Source organism: Euwallacea fornicatus, chromosome 29, assembly GCF_040115645.1.
Source record: "Euwallacea fornicatus isolate EFF26 chromosome 29, ASM4011564v1, whole genome shotgun sequence".
NCBI lineage: Eukaryota > Metazoa > Arthropoda > Insecta > Coleoptera > Curculionidae > Euwallacea > Euwallacea fornicatus.
Window position 1 is genome coordinate 2,827,009 of NC_089569.1, and position 24,225 is coordinate 2,851,233.

General features: G+C 33.9%; 1 protein-coding gene across 1 annotated transcript; it reads right to left on the reverse strand.

Moving 5' to 3' along the window:
• Positions 1 to 637: 637 nt before the first annotated feature.
• Positions 638 to 20,968, reverse strand: LOC136347523 (homeobox protein OTX1 B-like). Its single transcript, XM_066297587.1, has 4 exons — positions 20,453 to 20,968; positions 16,493 to 16,873; positions 9,456 to 9,607; positions 638 to 5,741 (listed from the first exon to the last, which is right to left on the reverse strand). The coding sequence occupies exons 1-4, from the start codon at positions 20,463 to 20,465 to the stop codon at positions 4,950 to 4,952; spliced, it is 1,338 nt and encodes a 445-aa protein (XP_066153684.1). The 5' UTR covers positions 20,466 to 20,968; the 3' UTR covers positions 638 to 4,949.
• Between the last annotated feature and the right edge of the window lie 3,257 nt (positions 20,969 to 24,225).

Here is a 24,225-nt window from a genome sequence, read left to right on the forward strand (position 1 = left end):
TAACATGTCTCTCATTGCATTTCCTTATCCCAAACCGTTTTTTAAATATTTTTAAAATATAAAAAAATTAAGAATTTAAATACTTTGTATCTCGGAAATGAAGCGATTTTGAATCGCTTAGTTTCCGATTTATTTATTCGATCTAAATATTTGTTTTTATGAGCTCTAGATCCCCTGAAAGTTTATCGGTATGTTTCTGAAACATTCTGTATAATATATTTTCTGAAGAATCGAAACAATTAAATTCGAATTCGAATCGAAGCGATGCAGAAACTTACAAAAACGTTTTCTTTGTTTTATTGATCTTTTATTTAGTTGCATGTATCACTTCACAGGAAGGGAAACATTTTGCAAAAGTAGATAAACTACTTTAATCCTTTCTCAGAGAAAGCAACACACTTTAGGCAATGCAACTTTAGAATTTGCTATCAAAATTTTGCTTTTAAAATGAGTGATTCTAATTCATTAGTAAAGTTCCATCTAATTCACAAGTTTGAGATCAAAACCACAATTGGTTATGTAATATGACACAGAAGTTTTCGGTTCCATCCTTCAGCTCTTTTCAGTTTAGATAGTATTTAATCGGACTATGTGTGACCGTTTTCTTGTAATTAAAATTACCAAATCAAACTCCTCGTTTAGTGGTAAGATCTGTTTTATTTCAATATTAATTTACATGCAGGCACTATCTTAAAAACTATTTGCTTTAAAAATTTTTTTTGAGAAAATGATGATTTTTAGAACTCTTTTAAAATTACAAAAATATACATATGTATTAAATACTAAAACTTCTATACACCTTTTTCAAATTCAATCAGCCTAAATGGCGACATTCTCCTTTTTTAATTTTTTTCCCATTTTTGAAACATAGAACCATGCTTCTTCCCATAGATCTAACGAAACAAATTTTCATATTTTTTTCTTTGCCTTTTCAACACCCTGTATAACACTTAAAAAAATAATTACAGTTTCAAAAATTTCTTGCTTCGCTAATTTTACCTGAAGTTTCTCAAAAAACAATCGGATCACAATTGCAACAAAATATCAAGGAGTTTTAATTTCATTAAGGTTATTGCTTGTATAAATATCTACCTAGTTCTAATTAAAAAAAACTAAATTAAAACATGTATTCTAAACGGTAGATTTAAATTATTATAACCTCAAATATAAAGGTATAACTGAAAGGAAATTATATACATAAAAACAACTTGTTAAAAAATTATTGCTATAAAAGACACGCCATTGACAAAAACTATCTTCAATTTGTCATATTAAAATTTTCAAGTTTTACCTATAAAATGACTACAAATATTATAAAATGACAAAATATCTTAATCTTAAAAGTATCACTATATTCTTATTTAAGTATAATATACAAATCCCCAACAAACTGGATATTGAATGAGAATTCTGATAGGTTAACTATTTTTTACACACACATAAAAAATACGAGATAAGTGAAAAATTTTAGAACGCAGCATAATCACAGTATCTCGAAAAGTATCAATTTATGAAATTGAAGCAAATAATGTATAAATACTTTTGCCTATGTTGGTGCAAGGAAAAGATCTATATACTTTTTGCTTCACTTTTTAAGGAAATATAGAGTGTGGAATTGTGTTTGATAGTCCTTAAGTTTTCAACCTGTTTCGGTAAACACACAAAATTTATATACCAAATTATTTAAGTAATTTCATTAATATTTTTGAAGAAATTTAGCGATCTAAATACAAACATGGTCCTTGAATATTTACTAAATAAAAAAAAATCACATGAAAAAAATTAAAATAAAAATAATAGAATAAAGAATGTCCAAAATCCCCCATACGTATAGAAAACAAATGTACAAAACCATGGAACACGTTAACAAAGAAAAATTCAATTAAAAAAAAATCTTGGCACACCATTGCGCCTAATTTCGGTAAAAATGAAATTTGGGAAATTCCATAATTCATTTTCAACTTTCCCTGAAATCTCACTTCATAAATCATTTCAAAACATTAATTGCGGGATGTGATCTTCACCAAACAAGATTTGTCGATGTCGAATATGAATCTTTTTTAAGTTAGAAATTTATAAATATTAAAATACGAAACAAAAAGAAACTGGAAGTGTAACGTTACTATTTTCTGATAACGAAAATATGAAAATCTCACAAAATATTTTTTAAAAATTCAAAATTCTCATAAAACTAGTATTATAAATTTAACAAAGCATTTTAAGATCAATATATGGCAAAGAATAGAAATACTTATGGTAGTGTTCCTTTTGAAACACTTGGTGTGGAAAATTGATTTCTGAAAATCATTTTTAGTTAATAATCCCAAAACATGTTGACATAAATAAATAAAATAAGTTTTTGGAATACTCGAAACTTGATATGCGCAATTTCGCAAAAACTATTGTCCTTTATTTGGGGCTCTAGAACCCCAAATTTTCATATAAAAGCTGTCATATATTCTATGTATAATTTTTGACTTTGCTACTCATTAATATACAGGGTTTGCTACCTAAAATTCTATAAGCTGACATTTTTTTATCCTTTTAGATACAACTTAAAGTGATATGTTAAATTGAAGTTTTTTTCAATCTCTTTAAAGATGACAAAGTGAATTTTGGAAATATTTTTTACCTTACTCCCAGATAATAAATATTATTTGCACTGATTTCCAAATTTTGCGAACAAATAATTTCACGTCAGATTTGCGTTATGGGGCGCATTACCAACTTTGTAGTACCAAACATTCCATCTTTCTTCGAGTGGAAATACTTTTAAGCCATTATAATAGCACATTTTCCAGTAAATTTAAGTAGGTTCCGGCATTTAGATTCTCTTTATATCCATAAGTCTCTGTTGAAGTATCTCCACCAAACAGGCACCTTAAACCTTATTTGAAAATTTTCTCTCTACTTTGAAAACTAATCGTGACTTTTTTTGATATTCTCCATAAATAATTACCAAATCGGTTTTCCCAAAATTGCTAAAGTGAACCATAGCCAAAAATAAAAAAAAATTAAATTTTTAAATTTTACTAAATGTGCTATTAAACTATTAAAGATATCAAACGTTAAACAAAAAGAACCGTAACTATGGAAACGTAAATCACCATGTTGATTGATAAGCTCGTAAGCATTGTCCGGCTACTTTTTTTTTGAATAACCAGAATAAAGTTAATCTCCTTGTGCTTATTATTTGTTATTATATTTATTCGTTTTTATTGGTATTTTTACTTTTAATAAACAATATTTATTATATTAGATAAGGTAAAAAAATATTTTGCAAATGTTGTTATTTGTAAAATATTATCAGATGCAAATATTACTTTGACACTCAGTACGCCAATTTTAAAGAGTTTAAAGAGACATTCAATTTGACATATCACTTAAAGTTGTGTCTAAAAGAATAAAGAAAATGTGGTCCTGGTGAGTTTTAGGCGGCGTAGCCAATATGAGGATTAGTATAGATTTTAGCATATACAGGGGTGAGCGAATGTCCGAGATACAATTAATATGGTTCTAATAAACGACTTGAAAAAATCGGTGAAACACGTGAATTGATTTTTAGTTCAACAAATTTTTCGGCAATAAAATTAAGTATTTTCCTTTAGTCCTACTCAACTTTTTTTTTAATGGAAGCATATATCGTGTGTGGGCTCGTTGAAAAGCTCATGGAAACTTAAATCTTACTATATCTTTAGTTATGTGATTATTAGGAAACAAAAAAAGATCTTTTAAAAACAGATAAATGACAAATACCTTTTTAATCCCATTTACAGGTTATTGAACGCAGCAGGTGTAAAAATGTCCTCCACCCTTTACTTGAAATACTCCCAGACGATGGTAAATCCCAATAAAAATTACTATCGATATGCTGTCTTTAATTCTGAATGAATTTTTATTTTGTATCCATAAAATTAATAAAGAAGTAAAGTGATATTCAGCATATCAACACATATTTCAAAAGGTGAAATAATTTACCGCATTTTCTGAGTCAAGTTTATTGCCGCGATAAACAGTATATTTTTTTATTCTGTTTTAAAATTGTGCAATTTTTGAATAAAATTGATTTGAAACATTTAATTTAATAGTTTGTGTACTTTCAAGGTGTTCCCTTTAAACTCCTGATGCTATTTGGAATTCCATCAACGGATTTTACCATCGTCTGGGAGCATGCCAAGTAGAGGGTGAAGAACATTTTTAGCATCTGCTACGGTAAATAACCTCGAGATGGGATTAGAAAAGTATACGAAATTTTTTAGCTTTTAAAAGAGTTTTTTTTTAATTATTTTTTAATGACCACAAAATTAAAAGTGTAAATAAGGCATGGTAAGATTTCATTTTTCACGGGCTTTTCAACGAGCCCACACACAACATATGTTTCAGTTTAAAAATACCTTAGGTAAGGTTGCAGTTAAGAGGTTGAACGGCAATATTTCATTTTATTGCCAAAAAATACATACAACTCAAAATCAATGAACGTGTTTCAGCATTTTTTTAAAGTAACTCGTGGAAAATATATTAATTTTATTCCATACTTTCGCCAAGCCCTGTATAGGAATTAATAAAAATATATTTTCAATGCCTTTCAGAAGAATTTGTTGACATGATGTGCTTTAACCCAGAAAACCCCGTTATTTTTCATTGAACACCCTGTATGTCATTAAATACTATGAACTTATCATTCATAAGAAACTATTGATTTTTTACAAGTTTTGAATGTCATTTTCCATACATACATATCTTTGTTGACTTTTAAGCAATTTCATGATACTAATTGTTAAAATTTTGGAAAATCATTCCCGCTATACCCACGAATACCTCGTTATCATATTTATGCCACCAGTTTAAGAATCACCTTATAAATCAAAACAAAAATTGAACACACAATTAAATCCCTTTCACGCATAAAGACTCCAAAGGGCACTTCACACATACACACACTACGTCCGTTACATTCCATTCCCTGACGTTCCCGGCCCGTACCCATTGTACCCATGCGGGCCATGACCATGGTACTGCATCATCACATTATGCGCCTCCTCATCATAGTACCCATTTGGGTAGTTGTGGTATTCAGCAGGCGGGTTTGCCTGGTAGGTATTGTGAGCCAAAGGCAGATTACCATGGGGATGTCCGTGGTAGGCATACCCACTGTGAGGCACATACCAATTGGGGTATTGTTGTTGCTGGTGGGGTTGATGAACAGGTGCAGGGTAGGTTGCTTCATTACTAGTAGACTGATGCACATATGGGGTCGCACTAGTTGCCATTAGGGGGTTATTATTGGTAGTAACCATTCTAGGTGGGGAGGAGGTTGTGGCCGTAGACACGATGGTTTGAGGAGAAATTTCAACAGCTTGAAGTCTAGGGGAGCGTTGTGGAGCCTCCACATAGGAAGTAGATGGAGGAAAGCTGACTCCATCTTGATTGGATGCTACCACTTCGACCCCGCTGAAACGGTGGGTTAACTCTTCTATAGAGTTCAGATGAGGATCCGCGGTGGAACCACTGCTGGAGGGGGTGAGTAGGGGGGTGATTGTCTGTTGGCCCGACTCTTGAGAACGTGGAGAACTTGTTGCTATTATCGACGGAGTTGTTGATCGAGTTTTTTTCAAGCTGAGAACGCCCCTTCGTCTGGTCTGCGTTGGAGCTCTCGCAGTACCTCCTTGGTTTTTTGTCTGGCTACCCCCAGCTTGGGCCTTTTTAGCCTTTTCTTTAGCTCTACGATTCTTGAACCAAACCTGAAACCAAAAAAATTATGCGGTTAGATCAAAGCCAGATAAAAGAAATAAATCGAAATAAATCGCGTTCATGGAAAATTATAATCAAAATTAGAAGTTGCGAAATATTTTTTGGTTAATTTAGGGGAAATTTTTAATATTTTGGAAATGTCGAGTTCAATATAACTCCAACAATAATCTTGAGTTTTAATGAGCTATTGTGTTTTTTTGTGAAATTATGTTCTTGATTTTCCAGGCAAAGACAAAGAATAACGCTAATATCCGGCAAAAATACAACGTCGCCGGTTGATTTTCCCTTGAAGAGAACATTTTCTAAAAATTCTCTATTAAAATACAAATTTTACATCGCTCTTAACTGTGAATCCCAGTAGACATTTCGGGGTCAAATCAAGGTAATACTGGAATTTTTTAAATTTTAAAACGGCATATTCATTAACTCCAAATTGCGTAACTTTGCCCCAATTTAACTGTCCTCGTGTCTCTTTTGTTTTGCCGAAATCCTTAGGTGAACTCCGGAAACGGACACCCTGTGTGACTAAGCTGAGGATGATCTCCTAGGACAATAATTATCCGAAAAACAAACACGGAACAGGTTACTTAGCTGAGCCCCGGCACCCGATACGTCTTAAAAAGTCAAAGAGAAAGCTCTAAGCCCAGATTACCTCCATAATACTCTATATACGTTTGAGGGACAGTTGTCACGTATTTCGGCAACATTTCCCTATATCATCGTCGGCAGCCGCATTTACCCGCCCTTTCGGTAATAGTTATTTTATGTAGGGCCAAGGCGGGGTGAGAGCGTCACTGGAACAACCCCTGATAATCCTCTGCGCTAATGGAAAACAACCCTAGTAGGTCCGTTCCGAGCCATTGTGTTATTGTATTGAATAAAATATATACAGTTATCCGAGATTGAATGGAGCCAACCGCCCTTGTTAGTTGCCAAAGATGCCTCTCTGTTCGGCGACGATAGAGGGTATATACTACCCCCGGTCGTACATCGGAACCGTTTTTTCAAGGGAAGGGATTAACTTCTTTTTTCGAATTTCATTTCATTGTCAGTCGGCATGATTGGAATTGAATTGGCCGATGCAGTTGGACGGAAAACCATTTTTTGCCATTGTTTGCGTCTAGCAGCTTTGAAATTTCTATTTATTGTTTCGCATTGAGCCGGAGAGATAGAACCACTATCGATAGAACTTTGAGCCTCCGAGCGATGGATAAAGCGCAAAACCAAGCAGGAACATAACAGCATTATAAAATCCCAGAACTTTCAAGTTAATGATCCGAATTTTTGTAAATTTCTGCTTTTTAGAACACTTTCGAATCATCGGAATTTTTCATATTTTACATCGCCAAATTGCGCAACACTGCCCTCATTTATCTGGTCTCGTTTCTTTTACAATTATCCCTATGGTTAAGCTCCAAAAACGAATATCTTGTGCAACGGATTTCACCTAATTCTCATCGAATATCTGTTATTCATGGCATTTAAAAACGATTTAAAGCAGACAAATTTGCATTAGATCTAGGGCAAGTAAACTCGAGGAGCAATTACCATCAATGAGCAAAATTTTTGTCAAAAAGCAGTGCCGTAATCCATTAGAAGAAAAATGGATCCTACGGCCACTTTCAATTTACTCAAAGTGTACAAGGTGTTTGGTAGAGCGATAGAAAATTTTCATCGTTTTTGAAATATGCGCCAAGGGAGGAGAGTACAGAGGACAGAGTAGAGGGGGAAGTAAATGAATTAAAAATGGGAGGTCTTCTTTTTCAAATTAAATTTATTAAAATTAGTATTGTTTAAGTCAGAACTAGCGCAATGAGTTTCGTCTTCATGATTGTTTGCAATAATAATTTTTAAATAAATTTTTGTTTCGCTTTTTCAATATGCATATTAAGAATATTTTTCTAATTTCCGGAAGGCGAAAATGTAGTATTAAAAAAAAGGAATTAATTGTATAAATTCAATTATTTCGTATAAAAGTCTAAGAAGACCATTATTTGAAAAACGATGAGACTTAAAAAAATATATATATGGTTTTATAGATTGAAAATGACCTCATCTAGCTCTCATTGAAAACTTGCTTTCGCTCTACCAACTACCCTGTATATCGGGGAGGACTGTAAATTAGAAATATGCAAGATATGAGCATGTGGCAAAAAGAACAATATTGTCTCAGTGAGTCTCATGGCGCTAATGAGTTCAGCCACATACTTTCAGTAATTTTAATTATTCTTTTTTAGCACTAAAGCATTATTTAGTAATTTATTTTTAGTTATTGGGATGGATATTTTGCAATAACAGTGCTCATCTTCATCATCATCAATGACCACTACAAGGACAACACGTTTTATCATGGCATTTTATCGAACTGGCGCAGATAGCTTTCGGAAGCCATTTTGTCGCTCTCGGGTTGCACTTTCTAGATGATCTAATTCGCCATTTACAAATTCCACCCCAAATCGTGAAATCGAAATGACAAGTTTTGATTTTGTCCAAAAACACTTGAATATTGAAATCGAAAGGTCCAAACCCATCACCTGGACAAGGGACAACAGTCTGCTTATCATCATTGTCCTGTCATCCATATTCGTCAAACTAAAAACGCATATGTTACAGTGCACCCCCTGTGTCCCAAGCAGGGGCATTATTGCGGCGTGTCGATGACAATGCCGAATAATACAGGGGCGGTATATTTGCTCTCCCATCGGTAATGATTCAATTTAGTGCCTGGTTAGTCTTTTGAAAGCGGCACAGCTGCCGTTCCAGTCATCTCCGGGTTTATGCAATCACTGTATATGGAGGAGATTCGCCTTATTTTGGTACTCCCTCTGTAGAAAATTGGTCCTGTCCCCCACAAGCTAGTTTACATCTCGAAAGTGTTATCCCGTTTCATGTTTTATAGTGTGAGACGCATCTTTTTCTTATTCTGCATAGAATCTTTCTTAAAAAGTTTTGGTTTAAATGATAATATGTGCTTCGGTTTTTTGTATAATTTCTTTTACCCCCCTGCATTTAAAAAATATTAATTTTACGAACCCAAACATTTCATACTACCATTGCACACATGTTTCTTACTTTCGGAGACATTTAAACATAAATTACACGATTTATGATTTCACTTTTTGTTCACGAAATAACTGAATTCATCATCAAAATGTATCGATACCCTTATTGCACATGTGTTTTAGCAAGTTGAAAGAGACCAATTTTACACATAAAGATTTTAAATATATCCCACGAACTTATCTAATCACCTGGATTTCACTGAGGTATAATGATGTGGTAAAAAATTCTATCTTCTCAAGGATTTATTAATTTGATTTTATATAGGTATTTTAACGATGATTCTGCAAAAACTTCAATTTGCTTCCCCTTGATAGCACTGACCTCATCAAGAAAATTTATTCACCCGTATTCTAATTTCGTTGATATATCGCAACATGATTACCTGAAGAAAATTGCTTTCTCGTGCACAAAAATACAATTTCACACAGGTTTCATCAAATTGAAATCACATGATTTCACATCGCATCCATTTGATTATTTATGATAATAACATGATTCTGATCTTATTAAAAATACTGATTTCACAAACGTATATTATCGCAATTTCTTATGTGGTTGAAATGAGATTTGATCTCATACTACCGAAGTTGACAAACGAACTATTTTCTAGGCAGATAGTAGAAAATTAATTATAATTTTACTTGGATTCTGGACTCCTGAACTCCAACTTTCAGCGCCAACTCCTCTCTGCCAAAAATGTCTGGGTATGCCTGTTTTTCGAAGTAAGTCTCCATGATGGAGAGTTGGTCCTTGTTGTAGGTGGTTCGTTCTCTCCGTTGTTTTCTCGGAGCGACTGGGAAAAAAGAGAAGACTATGGATTAGGTTAAAGAATGTAAGTGGCACAATTAAATTATTTCTCTCGCAGGAGTTAAATGAAACAAGACAAGGAAAATAAAATTGAACACTGCAACATAAAAATCTACTTTGGGTGTGTTCTGTTGTGGGTCTTTGCAGCGGTGCGGCGGGGCCTTCTGCCGCTCTTCGTCTTTTAAATCCGGATTACGCGCTCGACCAGAGACCTCACAAACAAGAAAAATCCTTCACGACAATGGCAGAGAGGACCCGACTAATAATTCCCGAACGATTTTATTATTTATTTAACGGTGAGCTATTCTATTTAAACGATTTCCGATCGAGTTAACGGAGAGTATATTATGTATTATGTCCATTATGATACATAATACTATAGTAAGAGAGGAGTTACGCATATTATTTAAAAAAACTGACAACTTCCTTAGTAAAAAGCAAAATTTCAAATTTTGAAAATGCCTGTCCTTACATGCTTACGCGCTTTTTCAAGTGAGCCTACCATTACTATCTTCGAAGCTGTGAGAGTCAGAACTTCGGGTAAATTAGATAAAAATTGCCTTTTGTAGAGCTTATTAAGGAAACCGCTATAAAGTTACTACATTTTCAGTGTTTTTTTTCCATTTTTTATCTCTAATTGTATTTTATATATTTAAAGTTTCTACAGTGTTATCCATAAAATTAGTATCATATGGGCGTATTTTTTAGTTATGCGTTTCTGTAAATTTTGACTTTGTGTTCAGGTTGGGTTTCACAAATGATGAGAAATGACGTACAAATCGAAAAACAAATGACAATCTATAACTGTCAAATTGCATTTTTTTTCAAAAACAGTAAAAAATCTATCATTATATCTCAAAATTCTGAAAATAAAGAAAAAAGTTTCTTAGTTGTCCCATTTTCCATCCATACGTCAATTTTAAACGTTCTCGGATTACTTTAATTTTCTTGTATTTCTGCTTTTTCGAGGTATTCAAATCGGTCAGTAACAGTATAAAAGTAATTATATGAATATAGTATATAGGGTCATTCACGGTAAGTGTCCTATTAAAAGTTTACGGGGTTCTAATATAGCTAGAGATCTGAAATTTTGGATACTGATGTAATGGAGTTTGATCTGTTGGATTAAAATATTGGTATCGTTGCGACGTTGACAGATCTACGTGTAACTGACAACAACATTGTTATTTTAAATGGCACACTCTGTATTTTATTACATTTTCGAATTTCCCGGAAGATTTAAACCCCAGTTTATTTTATATTTAGTTTTATTTTTTATATGTCAGAGCTATGATGAACCGTTTTCGAAATAAATAATTTTTTTTTACTGATTTGGCAACAAACAGCTCTAAATTGAAAAGCGCATATATTTTCAACTATCACAGCTAGAGAGTTGAAATTTGAGCTACAGACCCTTATTATTTATCTGTATCTTTTAATATTATAAATTTTTTGGATTTACATACAGGGCGTGGAAAAATTAGTGCGATATCAGAAGGATATAAGTATGAGCATTAAATGAGAATCTTAAATAGAACACTATATTTTTGGATGGCATCTGAAAGATCAATAAATTCTCTATCGAAAAGTATTATACATTAATATGATTGTTTTCAGTTGTTTTTGAGATATTGGCAAATATTAGAATCTTTGAGAGTAAAAGGCACCACTTATTGGTTGATTAGCGATGCACAACAACGTATAAATTTTTGTGAAACGATTTTGATGAGAATTAAGGAAGATCCAAATTAAAAAAAAATTATTTAAACAGACAAAGCCAATTTAAAATAACAAAGTTGTTGTTAGTTACATATAGATTTGTCAACGATAACAAAATTTTAATTCAACAGATCAAACTTCATTACATCAGTACCCAAAATTTCAGATCTCTAGCTATATTAGAACCCCGTAAAATTTTAATAGGACACTCACCGTGAATGACCCCGTATACATCAAATTCTGTGTCAATCAACATTATAAAAATACTTTAATAAGGTAATCTGAACATTTTCTTTCCAAGGTAGATCAAATTTTGCATCGAGGCACATGTGGCACCTTTAATGCATTTTGCTTTTTTTTAACTGTAATTATTTTAACTTTAACTAATGAACATTCTTTCAGACAATTACTTTAATGTACCATAATTGTTCTTACAAGATTGTTAACTGATTTGAACACCTCGAAATGCAGAAATAGAAACAAAATTTTAACCGAAAGTCGTCCGAGAAAGTTGACAATTGACATATCTCATATAACAAATAAAAACCTACGAAACTTTTTACATGGTGATTTATCGAAGTTTTGAGAACTAATGTTAAATTTTGAAAATTTTTGAAAAGAAAATGCGATTTTGCAGTTTGTGACAGTCATTTGTTTCTCGATGTGTATGTCATTTGTCATCATTTATCAAGCACAACCTGAAGCCAAAATCAAAATTTACCCAATACCATAAGTAAAAGAATTTCCCATATTATACAGACTTTATGGGTGGCAACGTAGAAACTTCAAGCACGTCAAATACAAATAGTTCTGAAAAATCTTAAATTTCCCTGATTTTTTTAAATGTAACCTTTCAGTTGAATAAGGCCATTCTGTCCTATTTGAAAACTCCACAAAAGATTAATTTTTTCAAGAAAGCCATTACTTCGTCCCTTCCTAAAATATCTGCGTATTTATTTTATCTGTTTGACACATAAAAGCCCTGATTTGTGCCCTTTTTCTTATCCTCCAAACACTGCATCAACATCGTGGAAAGTAAAACCGCATTATTTGGCCGTCACCTAAAAATGTTGGTGGGAAAGTGTCAGCTGGCCAATGAACGCGCGTTCCATGGGGTGTCAAATTCAATCAGCACTGTTTTATTGGAGTACTTTAACCGTAAATTTTAACAGCTTCAGTGTTTCCAAGAGGGGTTGGCTACATTTCCGAACGCAAACTATTAACCGGGGGCTGAGATTCTTGATGATTTTTGCTGGCGTCAAACAAAGAGGGTGAATTTTAATGAGTAGGATTCCAGTGAGGTCGTCGCATTGTAGAAAAGAGAGAAAAGGACATGTTTAGCCATGGTGTAGAAAGACGCAAAATGAACCTTTCTATAAGGTACTCCATTTGCAAGAGGCAGCTTTTTAAATTTCCTCACGGTACCGAGTGGATTTTTTGAAATTTCACGGTGATTACCGTATTTTGTGTTGGGCTTTCATAGAAATTCATCGGTAGAGCTCTACAATTGTAGACTGCTAACAAACATATTGAGGTTTAGATGGCCTGAAAATGAACGTTCTAGGTTACTCCATTTATTTAAAGATACATTGAGAACCATTAGATCTACCCTTGGAACTGGCAAATTACGCTTCAGCAATTTCCAAGGCCTTGGATAGACCAAAATCACTTCGAAATGAACATATATTTCCTTGAAATTTTATAGCTGAAGAATTCCAGAAAATAACTGTACTGAAAATTTCGGTTTGCACTTAAAATATCTTGAAAAGGGAATGTAAAAATCGCTGAAAATTCTCAGAATTACATTCATTTCTAAAAGATATTTTTCCCGAGTATTTGTCTACCTGGGATTTTGCTTTTGTAGATAATTTCCCCCACTTCCATTGCAGAGGTGCCAATAGTGAGAACTCGAATTAATCAATGTTTAATTGATATTGAACATTTGTATTTGTGCATTAAGGCTATTGATAATTTCCAATAATACCTGCGTTAATTGCTACATATACTTGCCTTAGACACGCTGTATACAGGGTTCGCCTTTGAGATCTGACACAATTCGTCGACGAAGCGTTACAAATTTGATGTATATTTGAAGTTTGTATTTTTGTTTTGCAGAAAAAACTTGGAATTGCAAAAATAGCTTCAACCTGATATGACTTCCAATTAAATCGGAAATGGACCCTTACTTGATGTTTCTTTTAATGAAACAAAGCACTTTTTTTAAATAAAATATGTTTTTTTGACGAAAATAAACATTAACGTCATTATAATTTATAAAATGCATCTCAATTGTTTTTATTTATTTTGATTTTTACTTTTCTGGCACTTGTAGATCTGTAGCGAAGTTCAATTATCTGCAAAGTTATTGACGAAATAAATTTTCAATCACTAGAAAATTTTGTACATTTTTCTATGTTATATATATTTTATACTATATGTTTTATGAACTATTAAAGAATTAGGACAAATATTTGAAAAATATTATTGAAATTTGGGATTTATAAATTCCCAAAAGTTATTTTTTCAAATGGCCCCTACAATTATTTTTGCACCATCAGATTATCAGAAAAAAATGAACCGATGTGCAATACATCTTGGGTATCAAAAATTAACATTTTATGAGTAAATCGAAAAAACTACAAACCATTTTACACTGCGTAGGTAATAAATATATCAGCGCATTTATACGCCATGAACTTGCCCAATATTTATTTTGATCGTTTATTTTGCTTTTTTACAATATCCGGTTTTTCCACAAAACAAAAGTACAAACTTGTAATTTTCCAGATATAGATTGTGTCAGTCCCCAAAGGCGAACTCTGCATTAACCCCAGAAAGCTTATAGTATTTTTTCGTCTATATTACATAATATTTAAAAACGGTATTAACTACCTGTTTGTTGGATCTATCAATAGGGATATGTTTCGAGACATGGAGTATCATTTTCATGGGGAAACCTTGCAGTGCGACGGTGTCATATCGACTGGGCACTTCAAGGGTTTGCAGACATGTAAGGCACACATTCTTTGACCTCGTAAAAAATAAAGAGAATTCTTCATTCCAATGCCTACTAAAAGTATAATAGTCCCCCTAAAATGCTGCCTATCCGGTCTTACAAAATCTAATTTAAACCGAGCTAGACCATATATCAGAATTTTCTGACGGGAATTCGTTGATTTGCATTTGGATGCTGTGTCCGGTAGCCGGCGAGGTGTAAAAATAAAACCCAAGTCAACAAATCATCGAGGTAGAAAGAACGGTTTTTTCCTTTGGTCATAAGACCATTTAAAGTCCTCCGGGGACCGCGCAACCAATTATTTACGTTTTGTTGTATTGTAAAAGAATTTTCAGTGGCGTTCAGAAAAAATTGGTAAAAAAAAAGCTGAAACTGAAATTGTGTCTTCTCCACCTCTGGTCGTATTCCAAGGTGAAGTGTTCATCGGCCGCGTATCAGACCAAAAAACCAGAACAGTAAAATTTACGAGCAGTTTCATATAAAATTCAATACCGGTAGCCGGAGCGAATCAAACCGAATTGTTCAAGTCTACAATTTTAGGTCTTTATGTGCGTGTTTGAGAGGATTACGCCCGGGCTTGTTAACCAGCTGCAATCCCTTTCTCCCCCGACATTTATCGGGGATTATTTTTAACGTGCACTTTCTGGAACATACTTTGTTGTCGCATCGAATGCACTGACTCCCGAAGATGAGAGGCACGGTCCTATATAAAAAATTCAACACAAGTCCCTTTAAGGACTGGAAATAGCCCTTGGGAAGTCGTCATGGTTACGCAACGTTCACCTATGAAAAACAGCCCTTTCGTTGTCATGGGGACCGCCGCCCAACCACCCTGGTAATCGGCTCAAGGGGCCCATCTTCGAGAAACTTCAGCATACTAACACGGGTTGTTTCGACGTCCTGTCGCACAGTTTCGAATCGGGGAAAAAGGGAGACGCTTTTTGAATGCCTTTTTGAAGCCAGAGAATAGACAAAACACCGTTAGTAGCAACTAAAGTTTGAGGAGAATGCGGGGTAGTTTTCCTACTTTTTTCGTACAAACGATAAACTACTAATGATACGTCGTGAAACGAAAGTTGGAGAGAAGAAAAAATGAGAGCGAGCAACACCGGTCCGCAACTCTAACGGGAGGACGATTTGCTCCAATCACAGGTCGTCAGAAGATCAACTCTCTGTCCCATGCAGGAGGATGCAACAAGAAATTTGACTGTTAAATACAAAATGAAGACGGAGAATCCCAAGTTGGAAACAAGTGAGAAGAAGAGAAAATTCTGATTGGACGCCAGATAGCCAGTGCCTAACAGTCGGATCAATGAATTTACACCAACTGTTCAAAAACTGATGATACAGGCTGAAGAACCAACGTTGTTATACAAATTGAAAGAGGCTTCCCAATGATGGTTTCCACGACTTCAAACTCATCACTGGGGCAGGAGAAAATTACAGTGATGAGCCGGAAACCGCCGGAGGAGGACAGATCGGGGCACTCTTGATTGCTCAGATTAGTTCATGTTGATTCTGATTAATGATTCTTACAAAGTCAAGTTACTTCTTGCAGCCACTTCAGAACCGGGCACGTGGCACAAGAAAACGGATACATTTAACCCACGCCACATAGGAGGGATAACCCAAAATAAACAACCTGAAGTGTTAATACACGGAAACGCAATAAATCGACGCAACGGCTGTAGTTCCTGATGACGAAATTCCCTCGAGTTGTGTTGCATGGTGGATAGATATAGGGTTTCAAGTAGGAAAACATCATTGGCGTGACAAAAAATAAAAATTCATCTTCTATAAGGATGTCTTAAGTCGTATTTAACCCTCAGAAATTAGCACAGCAAAATCAGAAAACATCGATGAAAACGTTAATAATTATGACATATAAAAATTAATTATCGTCATTCAAGCTAACATGCACCTCCGCCACTGCACCAATTGATTCTCCCCAATGTAACTTTTCCTGCCCATGAATACAAGCTGAGAGCTAATAGATTTGTAAACATTGGTCTCGCACTCCCTGGGGGCGTCGTGTGCGTATTTGAGGGTGGAAATGTGATACTTTCCAATTAAATTATTCATTGCCACTAAAGGACCTTGTTTAATGTAATGTGGGGATTTAAAAGTAACATTTACCTGGAAGATTCCCCGCGTAGGTGACTGGCAGATTGGAGACTCCAAACGAGATCATGGGTCGAAGAGCTTGATAGTTGGACCATGCTCCGGCCATGCCGAGTCCAGAATACGAGGCTGGACTCGGTGCTGCGAACGGGCCAGGAGTCCGGACGGGGTAGGAAACAGTCGGGGGGGCGGAGTAAGCCCCCGTTAGAGATGGGAATGTTGCGGTTGTCGATAAGGGGTAAAGATGCGTACTCCGTATCGGGAACTGAGCAGTACCCGGTTCCTGAAACGGGGCTGTACTCGGTGCCGATGGTTCAGTACAGGGTACAGGGCAACCAGGGTTCTCGGCGGAGCCCCTTAAGTGTCCCTCCGGTGGTATAATGTTGGAGCTGTTTTCTGAAACAAAAGTTTGGGAATGAAAATTAAATTTTCATCAATAGGCACAGCTTTCTGAGAAGAGGTAATCCCTTAAAGGAAGCTTCCGCCCTTAAAATCTTGGTGAAAGAACAACTATTTGCTGGCTGCACCATAGGGACTAATCTCCTCATTTACCGCTTCTACCGAGAAAGGTAACCAAGTGGAAAAATTAATTTCGGTTAAGCTCTTGGCTGTTAGGCTTTCAGCGTTGGTAATGGGCGTATGTGTCCATCATCTCAACTTGACCCAATTTTTAATTTTTCTCAATGAATCATTGATTAAATTTTCATTAACTCTTTGGAGGATTCGAAAGGTTTTCAAGCATGTTTCATATTATATTGAACGTTAAATTTCCTATGTGAGCAAAAATTGAAATCTGAAAAGAGCGACTTAATAATAAGAGAAATTCGAAGAATGTTTACTGTTAATTATCCATAATATATCTATATCTAACAAGATAATCAGCCTGCAGACATTTCCGTTATCATGGTGTCTGCATAATTTACAACTCCCTCTAATAACAGCTCGTCAGACAAGCCATTGGTTATATTCCGCGAATTAGGATGTAATTTCAATTATGCACAGGTTCGATGACTCTAAGCCAATCACGAAATGCCTGTTTATTGAAATCAGCGCTTTTAATTAATTATAGTTAATTACGTAATTTGCCTAAATGCATGTGAGAGAGTTATTATGGAAATTGCATATATATACATAATAATGACATTTCCTTTGTATCGAAAAACTATGGCAGTTTTTAAGTAAGAACGACCTTAATTGAAGGGGTGTTTCCCTTCATAACCCTCCTGATCCTGGTGTATTAAAATGCAAATGCATCAATAGGCACATTTATTCTGAATTGACAAACTCGCGAAAATCGGTATCAAATTGGTTCCTGTATCTCGGAAATTCCGAGTTAACAATGATATTTTTGATTTTGTATATACGTATATTTTGCTTCTTGAATTGCACTATTTTGAAGAAAACATTTCCCAGTACACGTTCCTGTTTCTCTCTCCATCAGTTTTTGAGATTTCATGAGCTTAATGCAGTGACCTGATGAAGCTTGACTATTTAAAATTTAACCTTTAGCACCCAGAAAGAAAATTTCTAAGTACAAGTTTCGATCTATCTCTCTCTAGCCTTTTTTCTCTATAGCTTTCGAAGATATCCGCAGTTTTTACTAACGAACCTAAATTTGACACTTGGGAATCTTGGTGTAAAAAGGAACAAGTCACAATTTCCCCAAAAGTGAGATATGAGTTTCACAGTCTGCTATAAAGCACAAGCTATTGTTTGGTGCAAAGCCAAGACGAATACTCAATAAAAAACGAAATCATAAGCACGTTTTACTCATCTCTTTCACAGATTTGGTGCAAGAACGGGATAAATCGTCATGTATCAAAAGCTGTTATGTCATTTTATGACAGTTTTAAAAAGTGATTCTGTTGTTTCATAAATTTCAAACGTTTTAAGCACGGATGAAGAAGAAAGTTGTTCTGATTGATTATATCATATTGTATTATATTCTTTCTTTGAAAATTTAAAACCTGAGTTGTAAAAGTTTTAAACCGATTCATCCTGTTTTTGCACCAATTACATTTTTTTCATTCCTGCGTTTTTCTATGATAAATTAGCCAAACTTCCATTTTTGTGCAAAAACAAGCTGTACTCTAAACGAAAAATGCAACCTAAACTATGCGTTTTTTTATTCTTCTGAAAATAAAAAAAGTGACTCATCTTCTTTGAGTACCAAGGTTCTTAATTATTAACGAATCAGTTAATTGACACCCGATTATTCTAAATGGAACACCTCATATATACAGAGTGTTTGGAAAATTTGCTATAAAACTTGAGGAGGCGAAATAAAGGCGTCAAAAATAGTAAAAAACCTTTCTATAACCATTGATTCGACGAAATACCGTTACTGGGATATAGCCCTTCACAGAAGTCCTATCATTTGGATATTTTTTAAAATAACCTTCATTCAGTTAAACATAGTGTAATAAAAATGATCGGTAATAATCATATTATAAGGGTCTTTAACTACCATAAGTTTCATTAAAATCGAATACAAATAAAGGGTAGCTTTCCAACTGTTCTTGATTGAAAATTTTCGGTGTTTTTTATTCCTTTGAATTATCAACTAAATAATATTATTTTTTAATTAATTAGACTTTTTTGAAAAAAAATTATCTACTTTTTTTAAAAATTTTATTCAGTTTAGTCGAAAAGAATTATTTTTGAAGGTATAACTCAGAAAAGTAATATTTTTGAACATTTTCACATAATAGGCATGTTTCACGCTGACAGTTTCACTGTAGTGATTATCACTTACTTGTTTTTGATGCATTTTTCGATTCAAAGTTATAATCCAAAATTTTAGTTTAAAAATTAATTTTCTTCATTTTTCAGCTTTATTATGTCAATTAGCACCTTTGTAGATAAATCCGTAGTTCTCTTTCGGCGTGCAGGCCATTTTCATTACAAGAAGTAACAACCATTGCAACAAAACTATCAGCATAAAAGATGACTGCTATATGAAAATATTTAAAAAATGTTTCTGTCCTGAGTCATATATTATTTAAAAAATTATTATTTCTGACTAAACTTCACAGAATTCGAAAAAAAGTAGAGAATTTTTGTTTTCAAAAAAGTCCAATCGATTAAAAAAATATATTATTTGCTTCATAATTGAAATAAATAATTAAAAAATCGAAAAATTTGTATTAAGGGTGGTTAGAAAGCTACCCTTATTTATAATCGATTTTAAAGAAACGTATGATAATTTAAGACCCTTATAGTTTGTTTACTACCTTTAATTGTCATTCCATTATCTTTATCAGAAAGAAAATTATTTAAAAAAATATCCAAATGATAAGACCCCTTTGGAGGGCCATTTCTCTGTAACAGTGTTCCGTCAGATTAATATTTATAGGGATTTTTTTACTATTTTTGTCTCTAATTTTACCTCCTTAGGTTTTGTATCAGTTTTTCCAAACTGTTTGTATTATTTTTCTGTATTTGTAATCAATTATCCTAAAGGAAATATTGTCTAATACTTACATATATATTAAGGATGACAAATATAAACTTGGAGAAAATTGAATCTTTCAAATAACTAAACTCAATAAATATCATTTTCTATACATTCGTCAAAATTACAATCCTTTTTTTCTGTGGCCACTAATCAATTGGTGGCAACTTAACCGCAAGTATGTCAACATAAATCCTACTTAAAGAGGTGCAATTAGCTTAATTGCTGGGTACCACAGCCGCTTAATTACACTGGGAACTGACGTATAGTCGTGTAGTGCTATACAAGAAGAGCTGACGGCAATTCACGGGTTTTTCGCTTATTTTGTCGGATTAAGTATGAAACTTGCAACTGCGTACAGCATATTTCATTTATCACTGTTTACAATCAAGAAAAATAAACTTTATGATAAAGAACTGGAATTTGACCTTTAAAAACATTCAAAAATTGATGCAAAAATAGGTTTAATGATTTTTTTTCAAGTCAAATAAATTAAAAGTCTCTATATACAAAATCCTTACCAAAATTGTTCATGGTTAGTCAACGCTCCTCTATTTCTGGATATAACACTGGCACTTTAATTACTCGCGATTTTCGATGCGAAACGTACGGAAAAAGAACGTATTGATAGTACACGTCAAAAACCGATTTATCCTTTTTTTCTCAACATCTTAGACTGACTGAGGAAACAACCCCTAAGTGCAGGTAGACTTGCAAATTACTGGGGGTGGAACCTTGCTAGGGTAGTCTGTTGAAAAGCGGGCTGAAGATATGGCTGAAGACAATTGCAAGAACTCTAAGAATCGGCTAAGAACTAAAAGCGAAAAATTGCAATGGCGCTAACAATGAAAATTGTGGGGGTGGAAGTGATTGGGGTAGTCAGGTTCCTGAAAAAATGGCCGAATTTCGAGCAAGAACGTGAAAAGTAGTTTAAAGGAGCAGGAAATTGGACCTATACAACCAATGGAAATGGACAGGCATAAAAACACGTAGACACAAACACGTCGGGAGCGAAACGAAGACGACACTAGAAGAATCTGAAGTACAACTGTCTTGAGAGTCACGAAAGCGATGACCTTTAAAGGGTGCGGTTGTCTATTTTCTACTCTTCAGGTAAATTTGCAAATTTGGAAGGGGGTAAAATCAAAGCCTTGACCATTCTGACGAGCCCTTACTTTAGTCGCGCACATTTTCAAGTGCAAGGAAAATTACTTTATAGTCCTTAACATCGTCAGAATGTCCGTGTTATATGCTCGAATCGAAAGATTGAAATTCGCATATCCAGGTCGGTATCAGATAAACGTAATCCGAGCAAAGCTACTTAAAAACCAGTTAAATAGACGGAAGGTTGAAGAGCAAATAATAGGAAAGGGAATTATTCCGGATAATCAGGATAAACTAGTGTTAATGTACACAACTAGGTAGGTAAAGAAGTGTAAAGGCGCGTGAGGCTCCAAAGTGCGGAAAGCGGCTTATAATTCAGGATTTATATAGTACTTTGCTGACTTCTTAGTCCTTAAATTGCATTAGTGTGATGTACTCTTCGGCTGCCCGTTTGTGCGGATTTAGCAATGGATTTCTTTCTAGTAGTGCTGCTCGATTGAAGAATGGCATTGTTCTGGGTGATTCCCTTTATGCTTTCAGGCTTTTTTTAGTGCGAAAAATGCGCAACTTTGTACTAATCATGTAAATATTAAAACATCTAAAAAATAAATAATTTTTTTCTCTTTAAGTATGAAATTTTTTTCCGCTTTTTGCAAAGAGTCAAATGGGATGGAGAATTCAAAATAAGATGAAATGTTGCGACCTTATAAACCAGCGATGTAAAGGTTTGAATATTTATAAGAATTCGTTTTTTTCCCCAATGCGTAGTGTTGTTGAGCGGTGAGTGTGTGATTATCACGTAATTCTTTCCATTAACTCATGACTTCCATCATCCTTTATTCATTCAGGTTTCAGGAAAATAAACATCGCTTTCAGAATATCTCTGGCTCTGAAATTAATTTTTTTTGAAAAAAATATTTTTTTTGCAAGTTGTAAAAAGGCTCAAACTGATGAAGCATTTCCACAAACAATAACCATGTTTGAAACTCTTTTTTTTGGGAACATAATAATTCCTCAATATTCTTTCCTACAACCATTTTTATCGATTTTCGAGTAAATTGAGGGCAAGTTTTGAAAATTATTTTTGCTAAGTGTGGGAAGTTAAAACTTAATTATTTCGTGTATGTGGAACACCCCAACGTGTATTATACTATAATAATCTTCATATCAATCTTTCGTAGTTTTACAGTAATGTGCGGATTGTGTGGACATTCTCAATGCTCTTGAAGTCGATTTTTTCTATGCGTTTCTGAAAAATTGCAAACGTACCAATCACGACGGAACAATTTCTTAGCCCACATTCCTATAACTATCTCTCTCATAACAATCTGAGTCTATTTTAAGTTGTTTTTGCTGTGTTTCGGGCATATACGGGGAACACGGGCCTGACCTCCGAAAAAATATCACCCTGTAGTTTTAAATAAGTAGCTGCTTCTATTTGTACTTCAATGCAATGTGTACCTTCCAAATTTCTAATTAATACATGTATCAAAACCTATGGGAGCTATGAGAAAGAAAACTAACACCGAACTTTAACATCCTGCCTATATTAAAGTTTTAAGATTTAGGATATCAATCTATTACCCTTAGATTTCTTTAATCTCAAAGAATCTCTGATAAACGGATTGGCCCTGTATAATTATGTAGTAGTTGATTAATTAAATAAGAATCTCTGCGTGTTACTGATGTGGAATTAATTGAAAATGAAGCATCCGGAGCGAAAATTCCTTGAAGCGAATTTTTGAAGAAAGTTGCGAACTTTTCAAAACCTTGCGCAAAAACTTCTCTTCAATATAAACTGAAAATTTATCTCTCAAAATATAGAGAAAAACTTGTTGAGGCTATCATTGGATTTAAGCTGATTTAACAAGATTTAAACTGCCATTTAGCCTGCTTAATACTCCAATTTAACTTACTGCAAGTGTGATTTAATTGGATTTGAAGGTCTACTGCTATAGCGAAGCGAACACCCGTGATCCATATATGCAGAGTCCCCATATTAAACCATGCACTTTAAAAGGCAAATAAAAACTTTTTAATCAAAATAATAACTTCTTTTATCGAACCAATACAGCTAATATATATGGATATAGCTATGCAGCTAATTTCATAGGATTTATTATTCATTTAGATAAGTATTCAATTTTAAAAAATCATGTCTTGTAAAGGCTCTCCATCAGTTTTAGTGCATGTTTGAATTTTAAGTATAAAATTTAGCATTACCCGGCGAAGCAAATCTCCATCTTGATTTTTACCGACAAAAGAAATATTCATCAATTTTTTTAAGATTTAAATTAATTATCCAAATAAGCGGTTATATAACAATTAATTTTTTAATTTTTGTTCTTTTTTGTTCATCATTGGGGTGAAAATTTACCCAAATTATCTACCAAAAAACTCCACTATTCAAAAAACGTTGTTTGAAGTGTTGTTGCAACAGTTTTGGAGCTAAAAAAGAGCGAATTCGAAATTAGACTGCAAGAATAGATTGAGATTTACATGACTGGGGGATGGAAATTTTTTTACTTAAAATTCAAAATTGCGTTGAAGTTGATGGAAAGCTTTTAGAAGATATGATTTGTTAAAATTGATTAGTTAACAAAATTAATAATAAATCACATAAAATTTAGAAGTAGCTACATATTTGTCCAATAAAATATTTTTTACCTTGATTAGAAAGTTTTTATTTGACTTTTGAAGTACATAGTCTAATATGGGAAACCCCATATTATCGGTTACTTACATTCATAAACCAACTACTAACATTATTTTTACATTAAAATATACAAATTAAATCACTCAACATTATCTACTCCCTTCTCAATAACTCCGTTCATCCCCCCACCCTCTTTAAACCCATACAACACAACAAACATCCCTATACACCCAATAATACAGCTAATTAACCGAGAGTTGCAGTTCCAATTTTCTAAAACTACTCATTAAATAATTTAAAGGACTATCAACATCACAGGAATTTGTGTCTAACACCATCCCCCCAAAAATGCAATTGTTCCATTACCAATCGAAATAATTACCTAAAAAGGGAACAGGATGTGGTAGAGTGGATCACAGTAAACGCCCCCGAACGAATGGGCGACCTGGGCGTGGCTGGCTCCCCTCTTCTACTTCCACGCCTACCAAGATTCCCCCTCTATGTACGTCACGCAGATGTATTTTTTTCGCTTTT

Excerpts from the sequence above, each read along its gene's own strand:
- LOC136347523 (XM_066297587.1), bottom strand. Across the intron at positions 9,608-16,492 it reads CTACGCGGGGAATCTTCCAG|TCGCTCCGAGAAAACAACGG; the intron begins GTAAATGTTACT and ends CTTTTTTCCCAG. Across the intron at positions 5,742-9,455 it reads TTCAGGAGTCCAGAATCCAA|GTTTGGTTCAAGAATCGTAG; the intron begins GTAAAATTATAA and ends TTTTGGTTTCAG.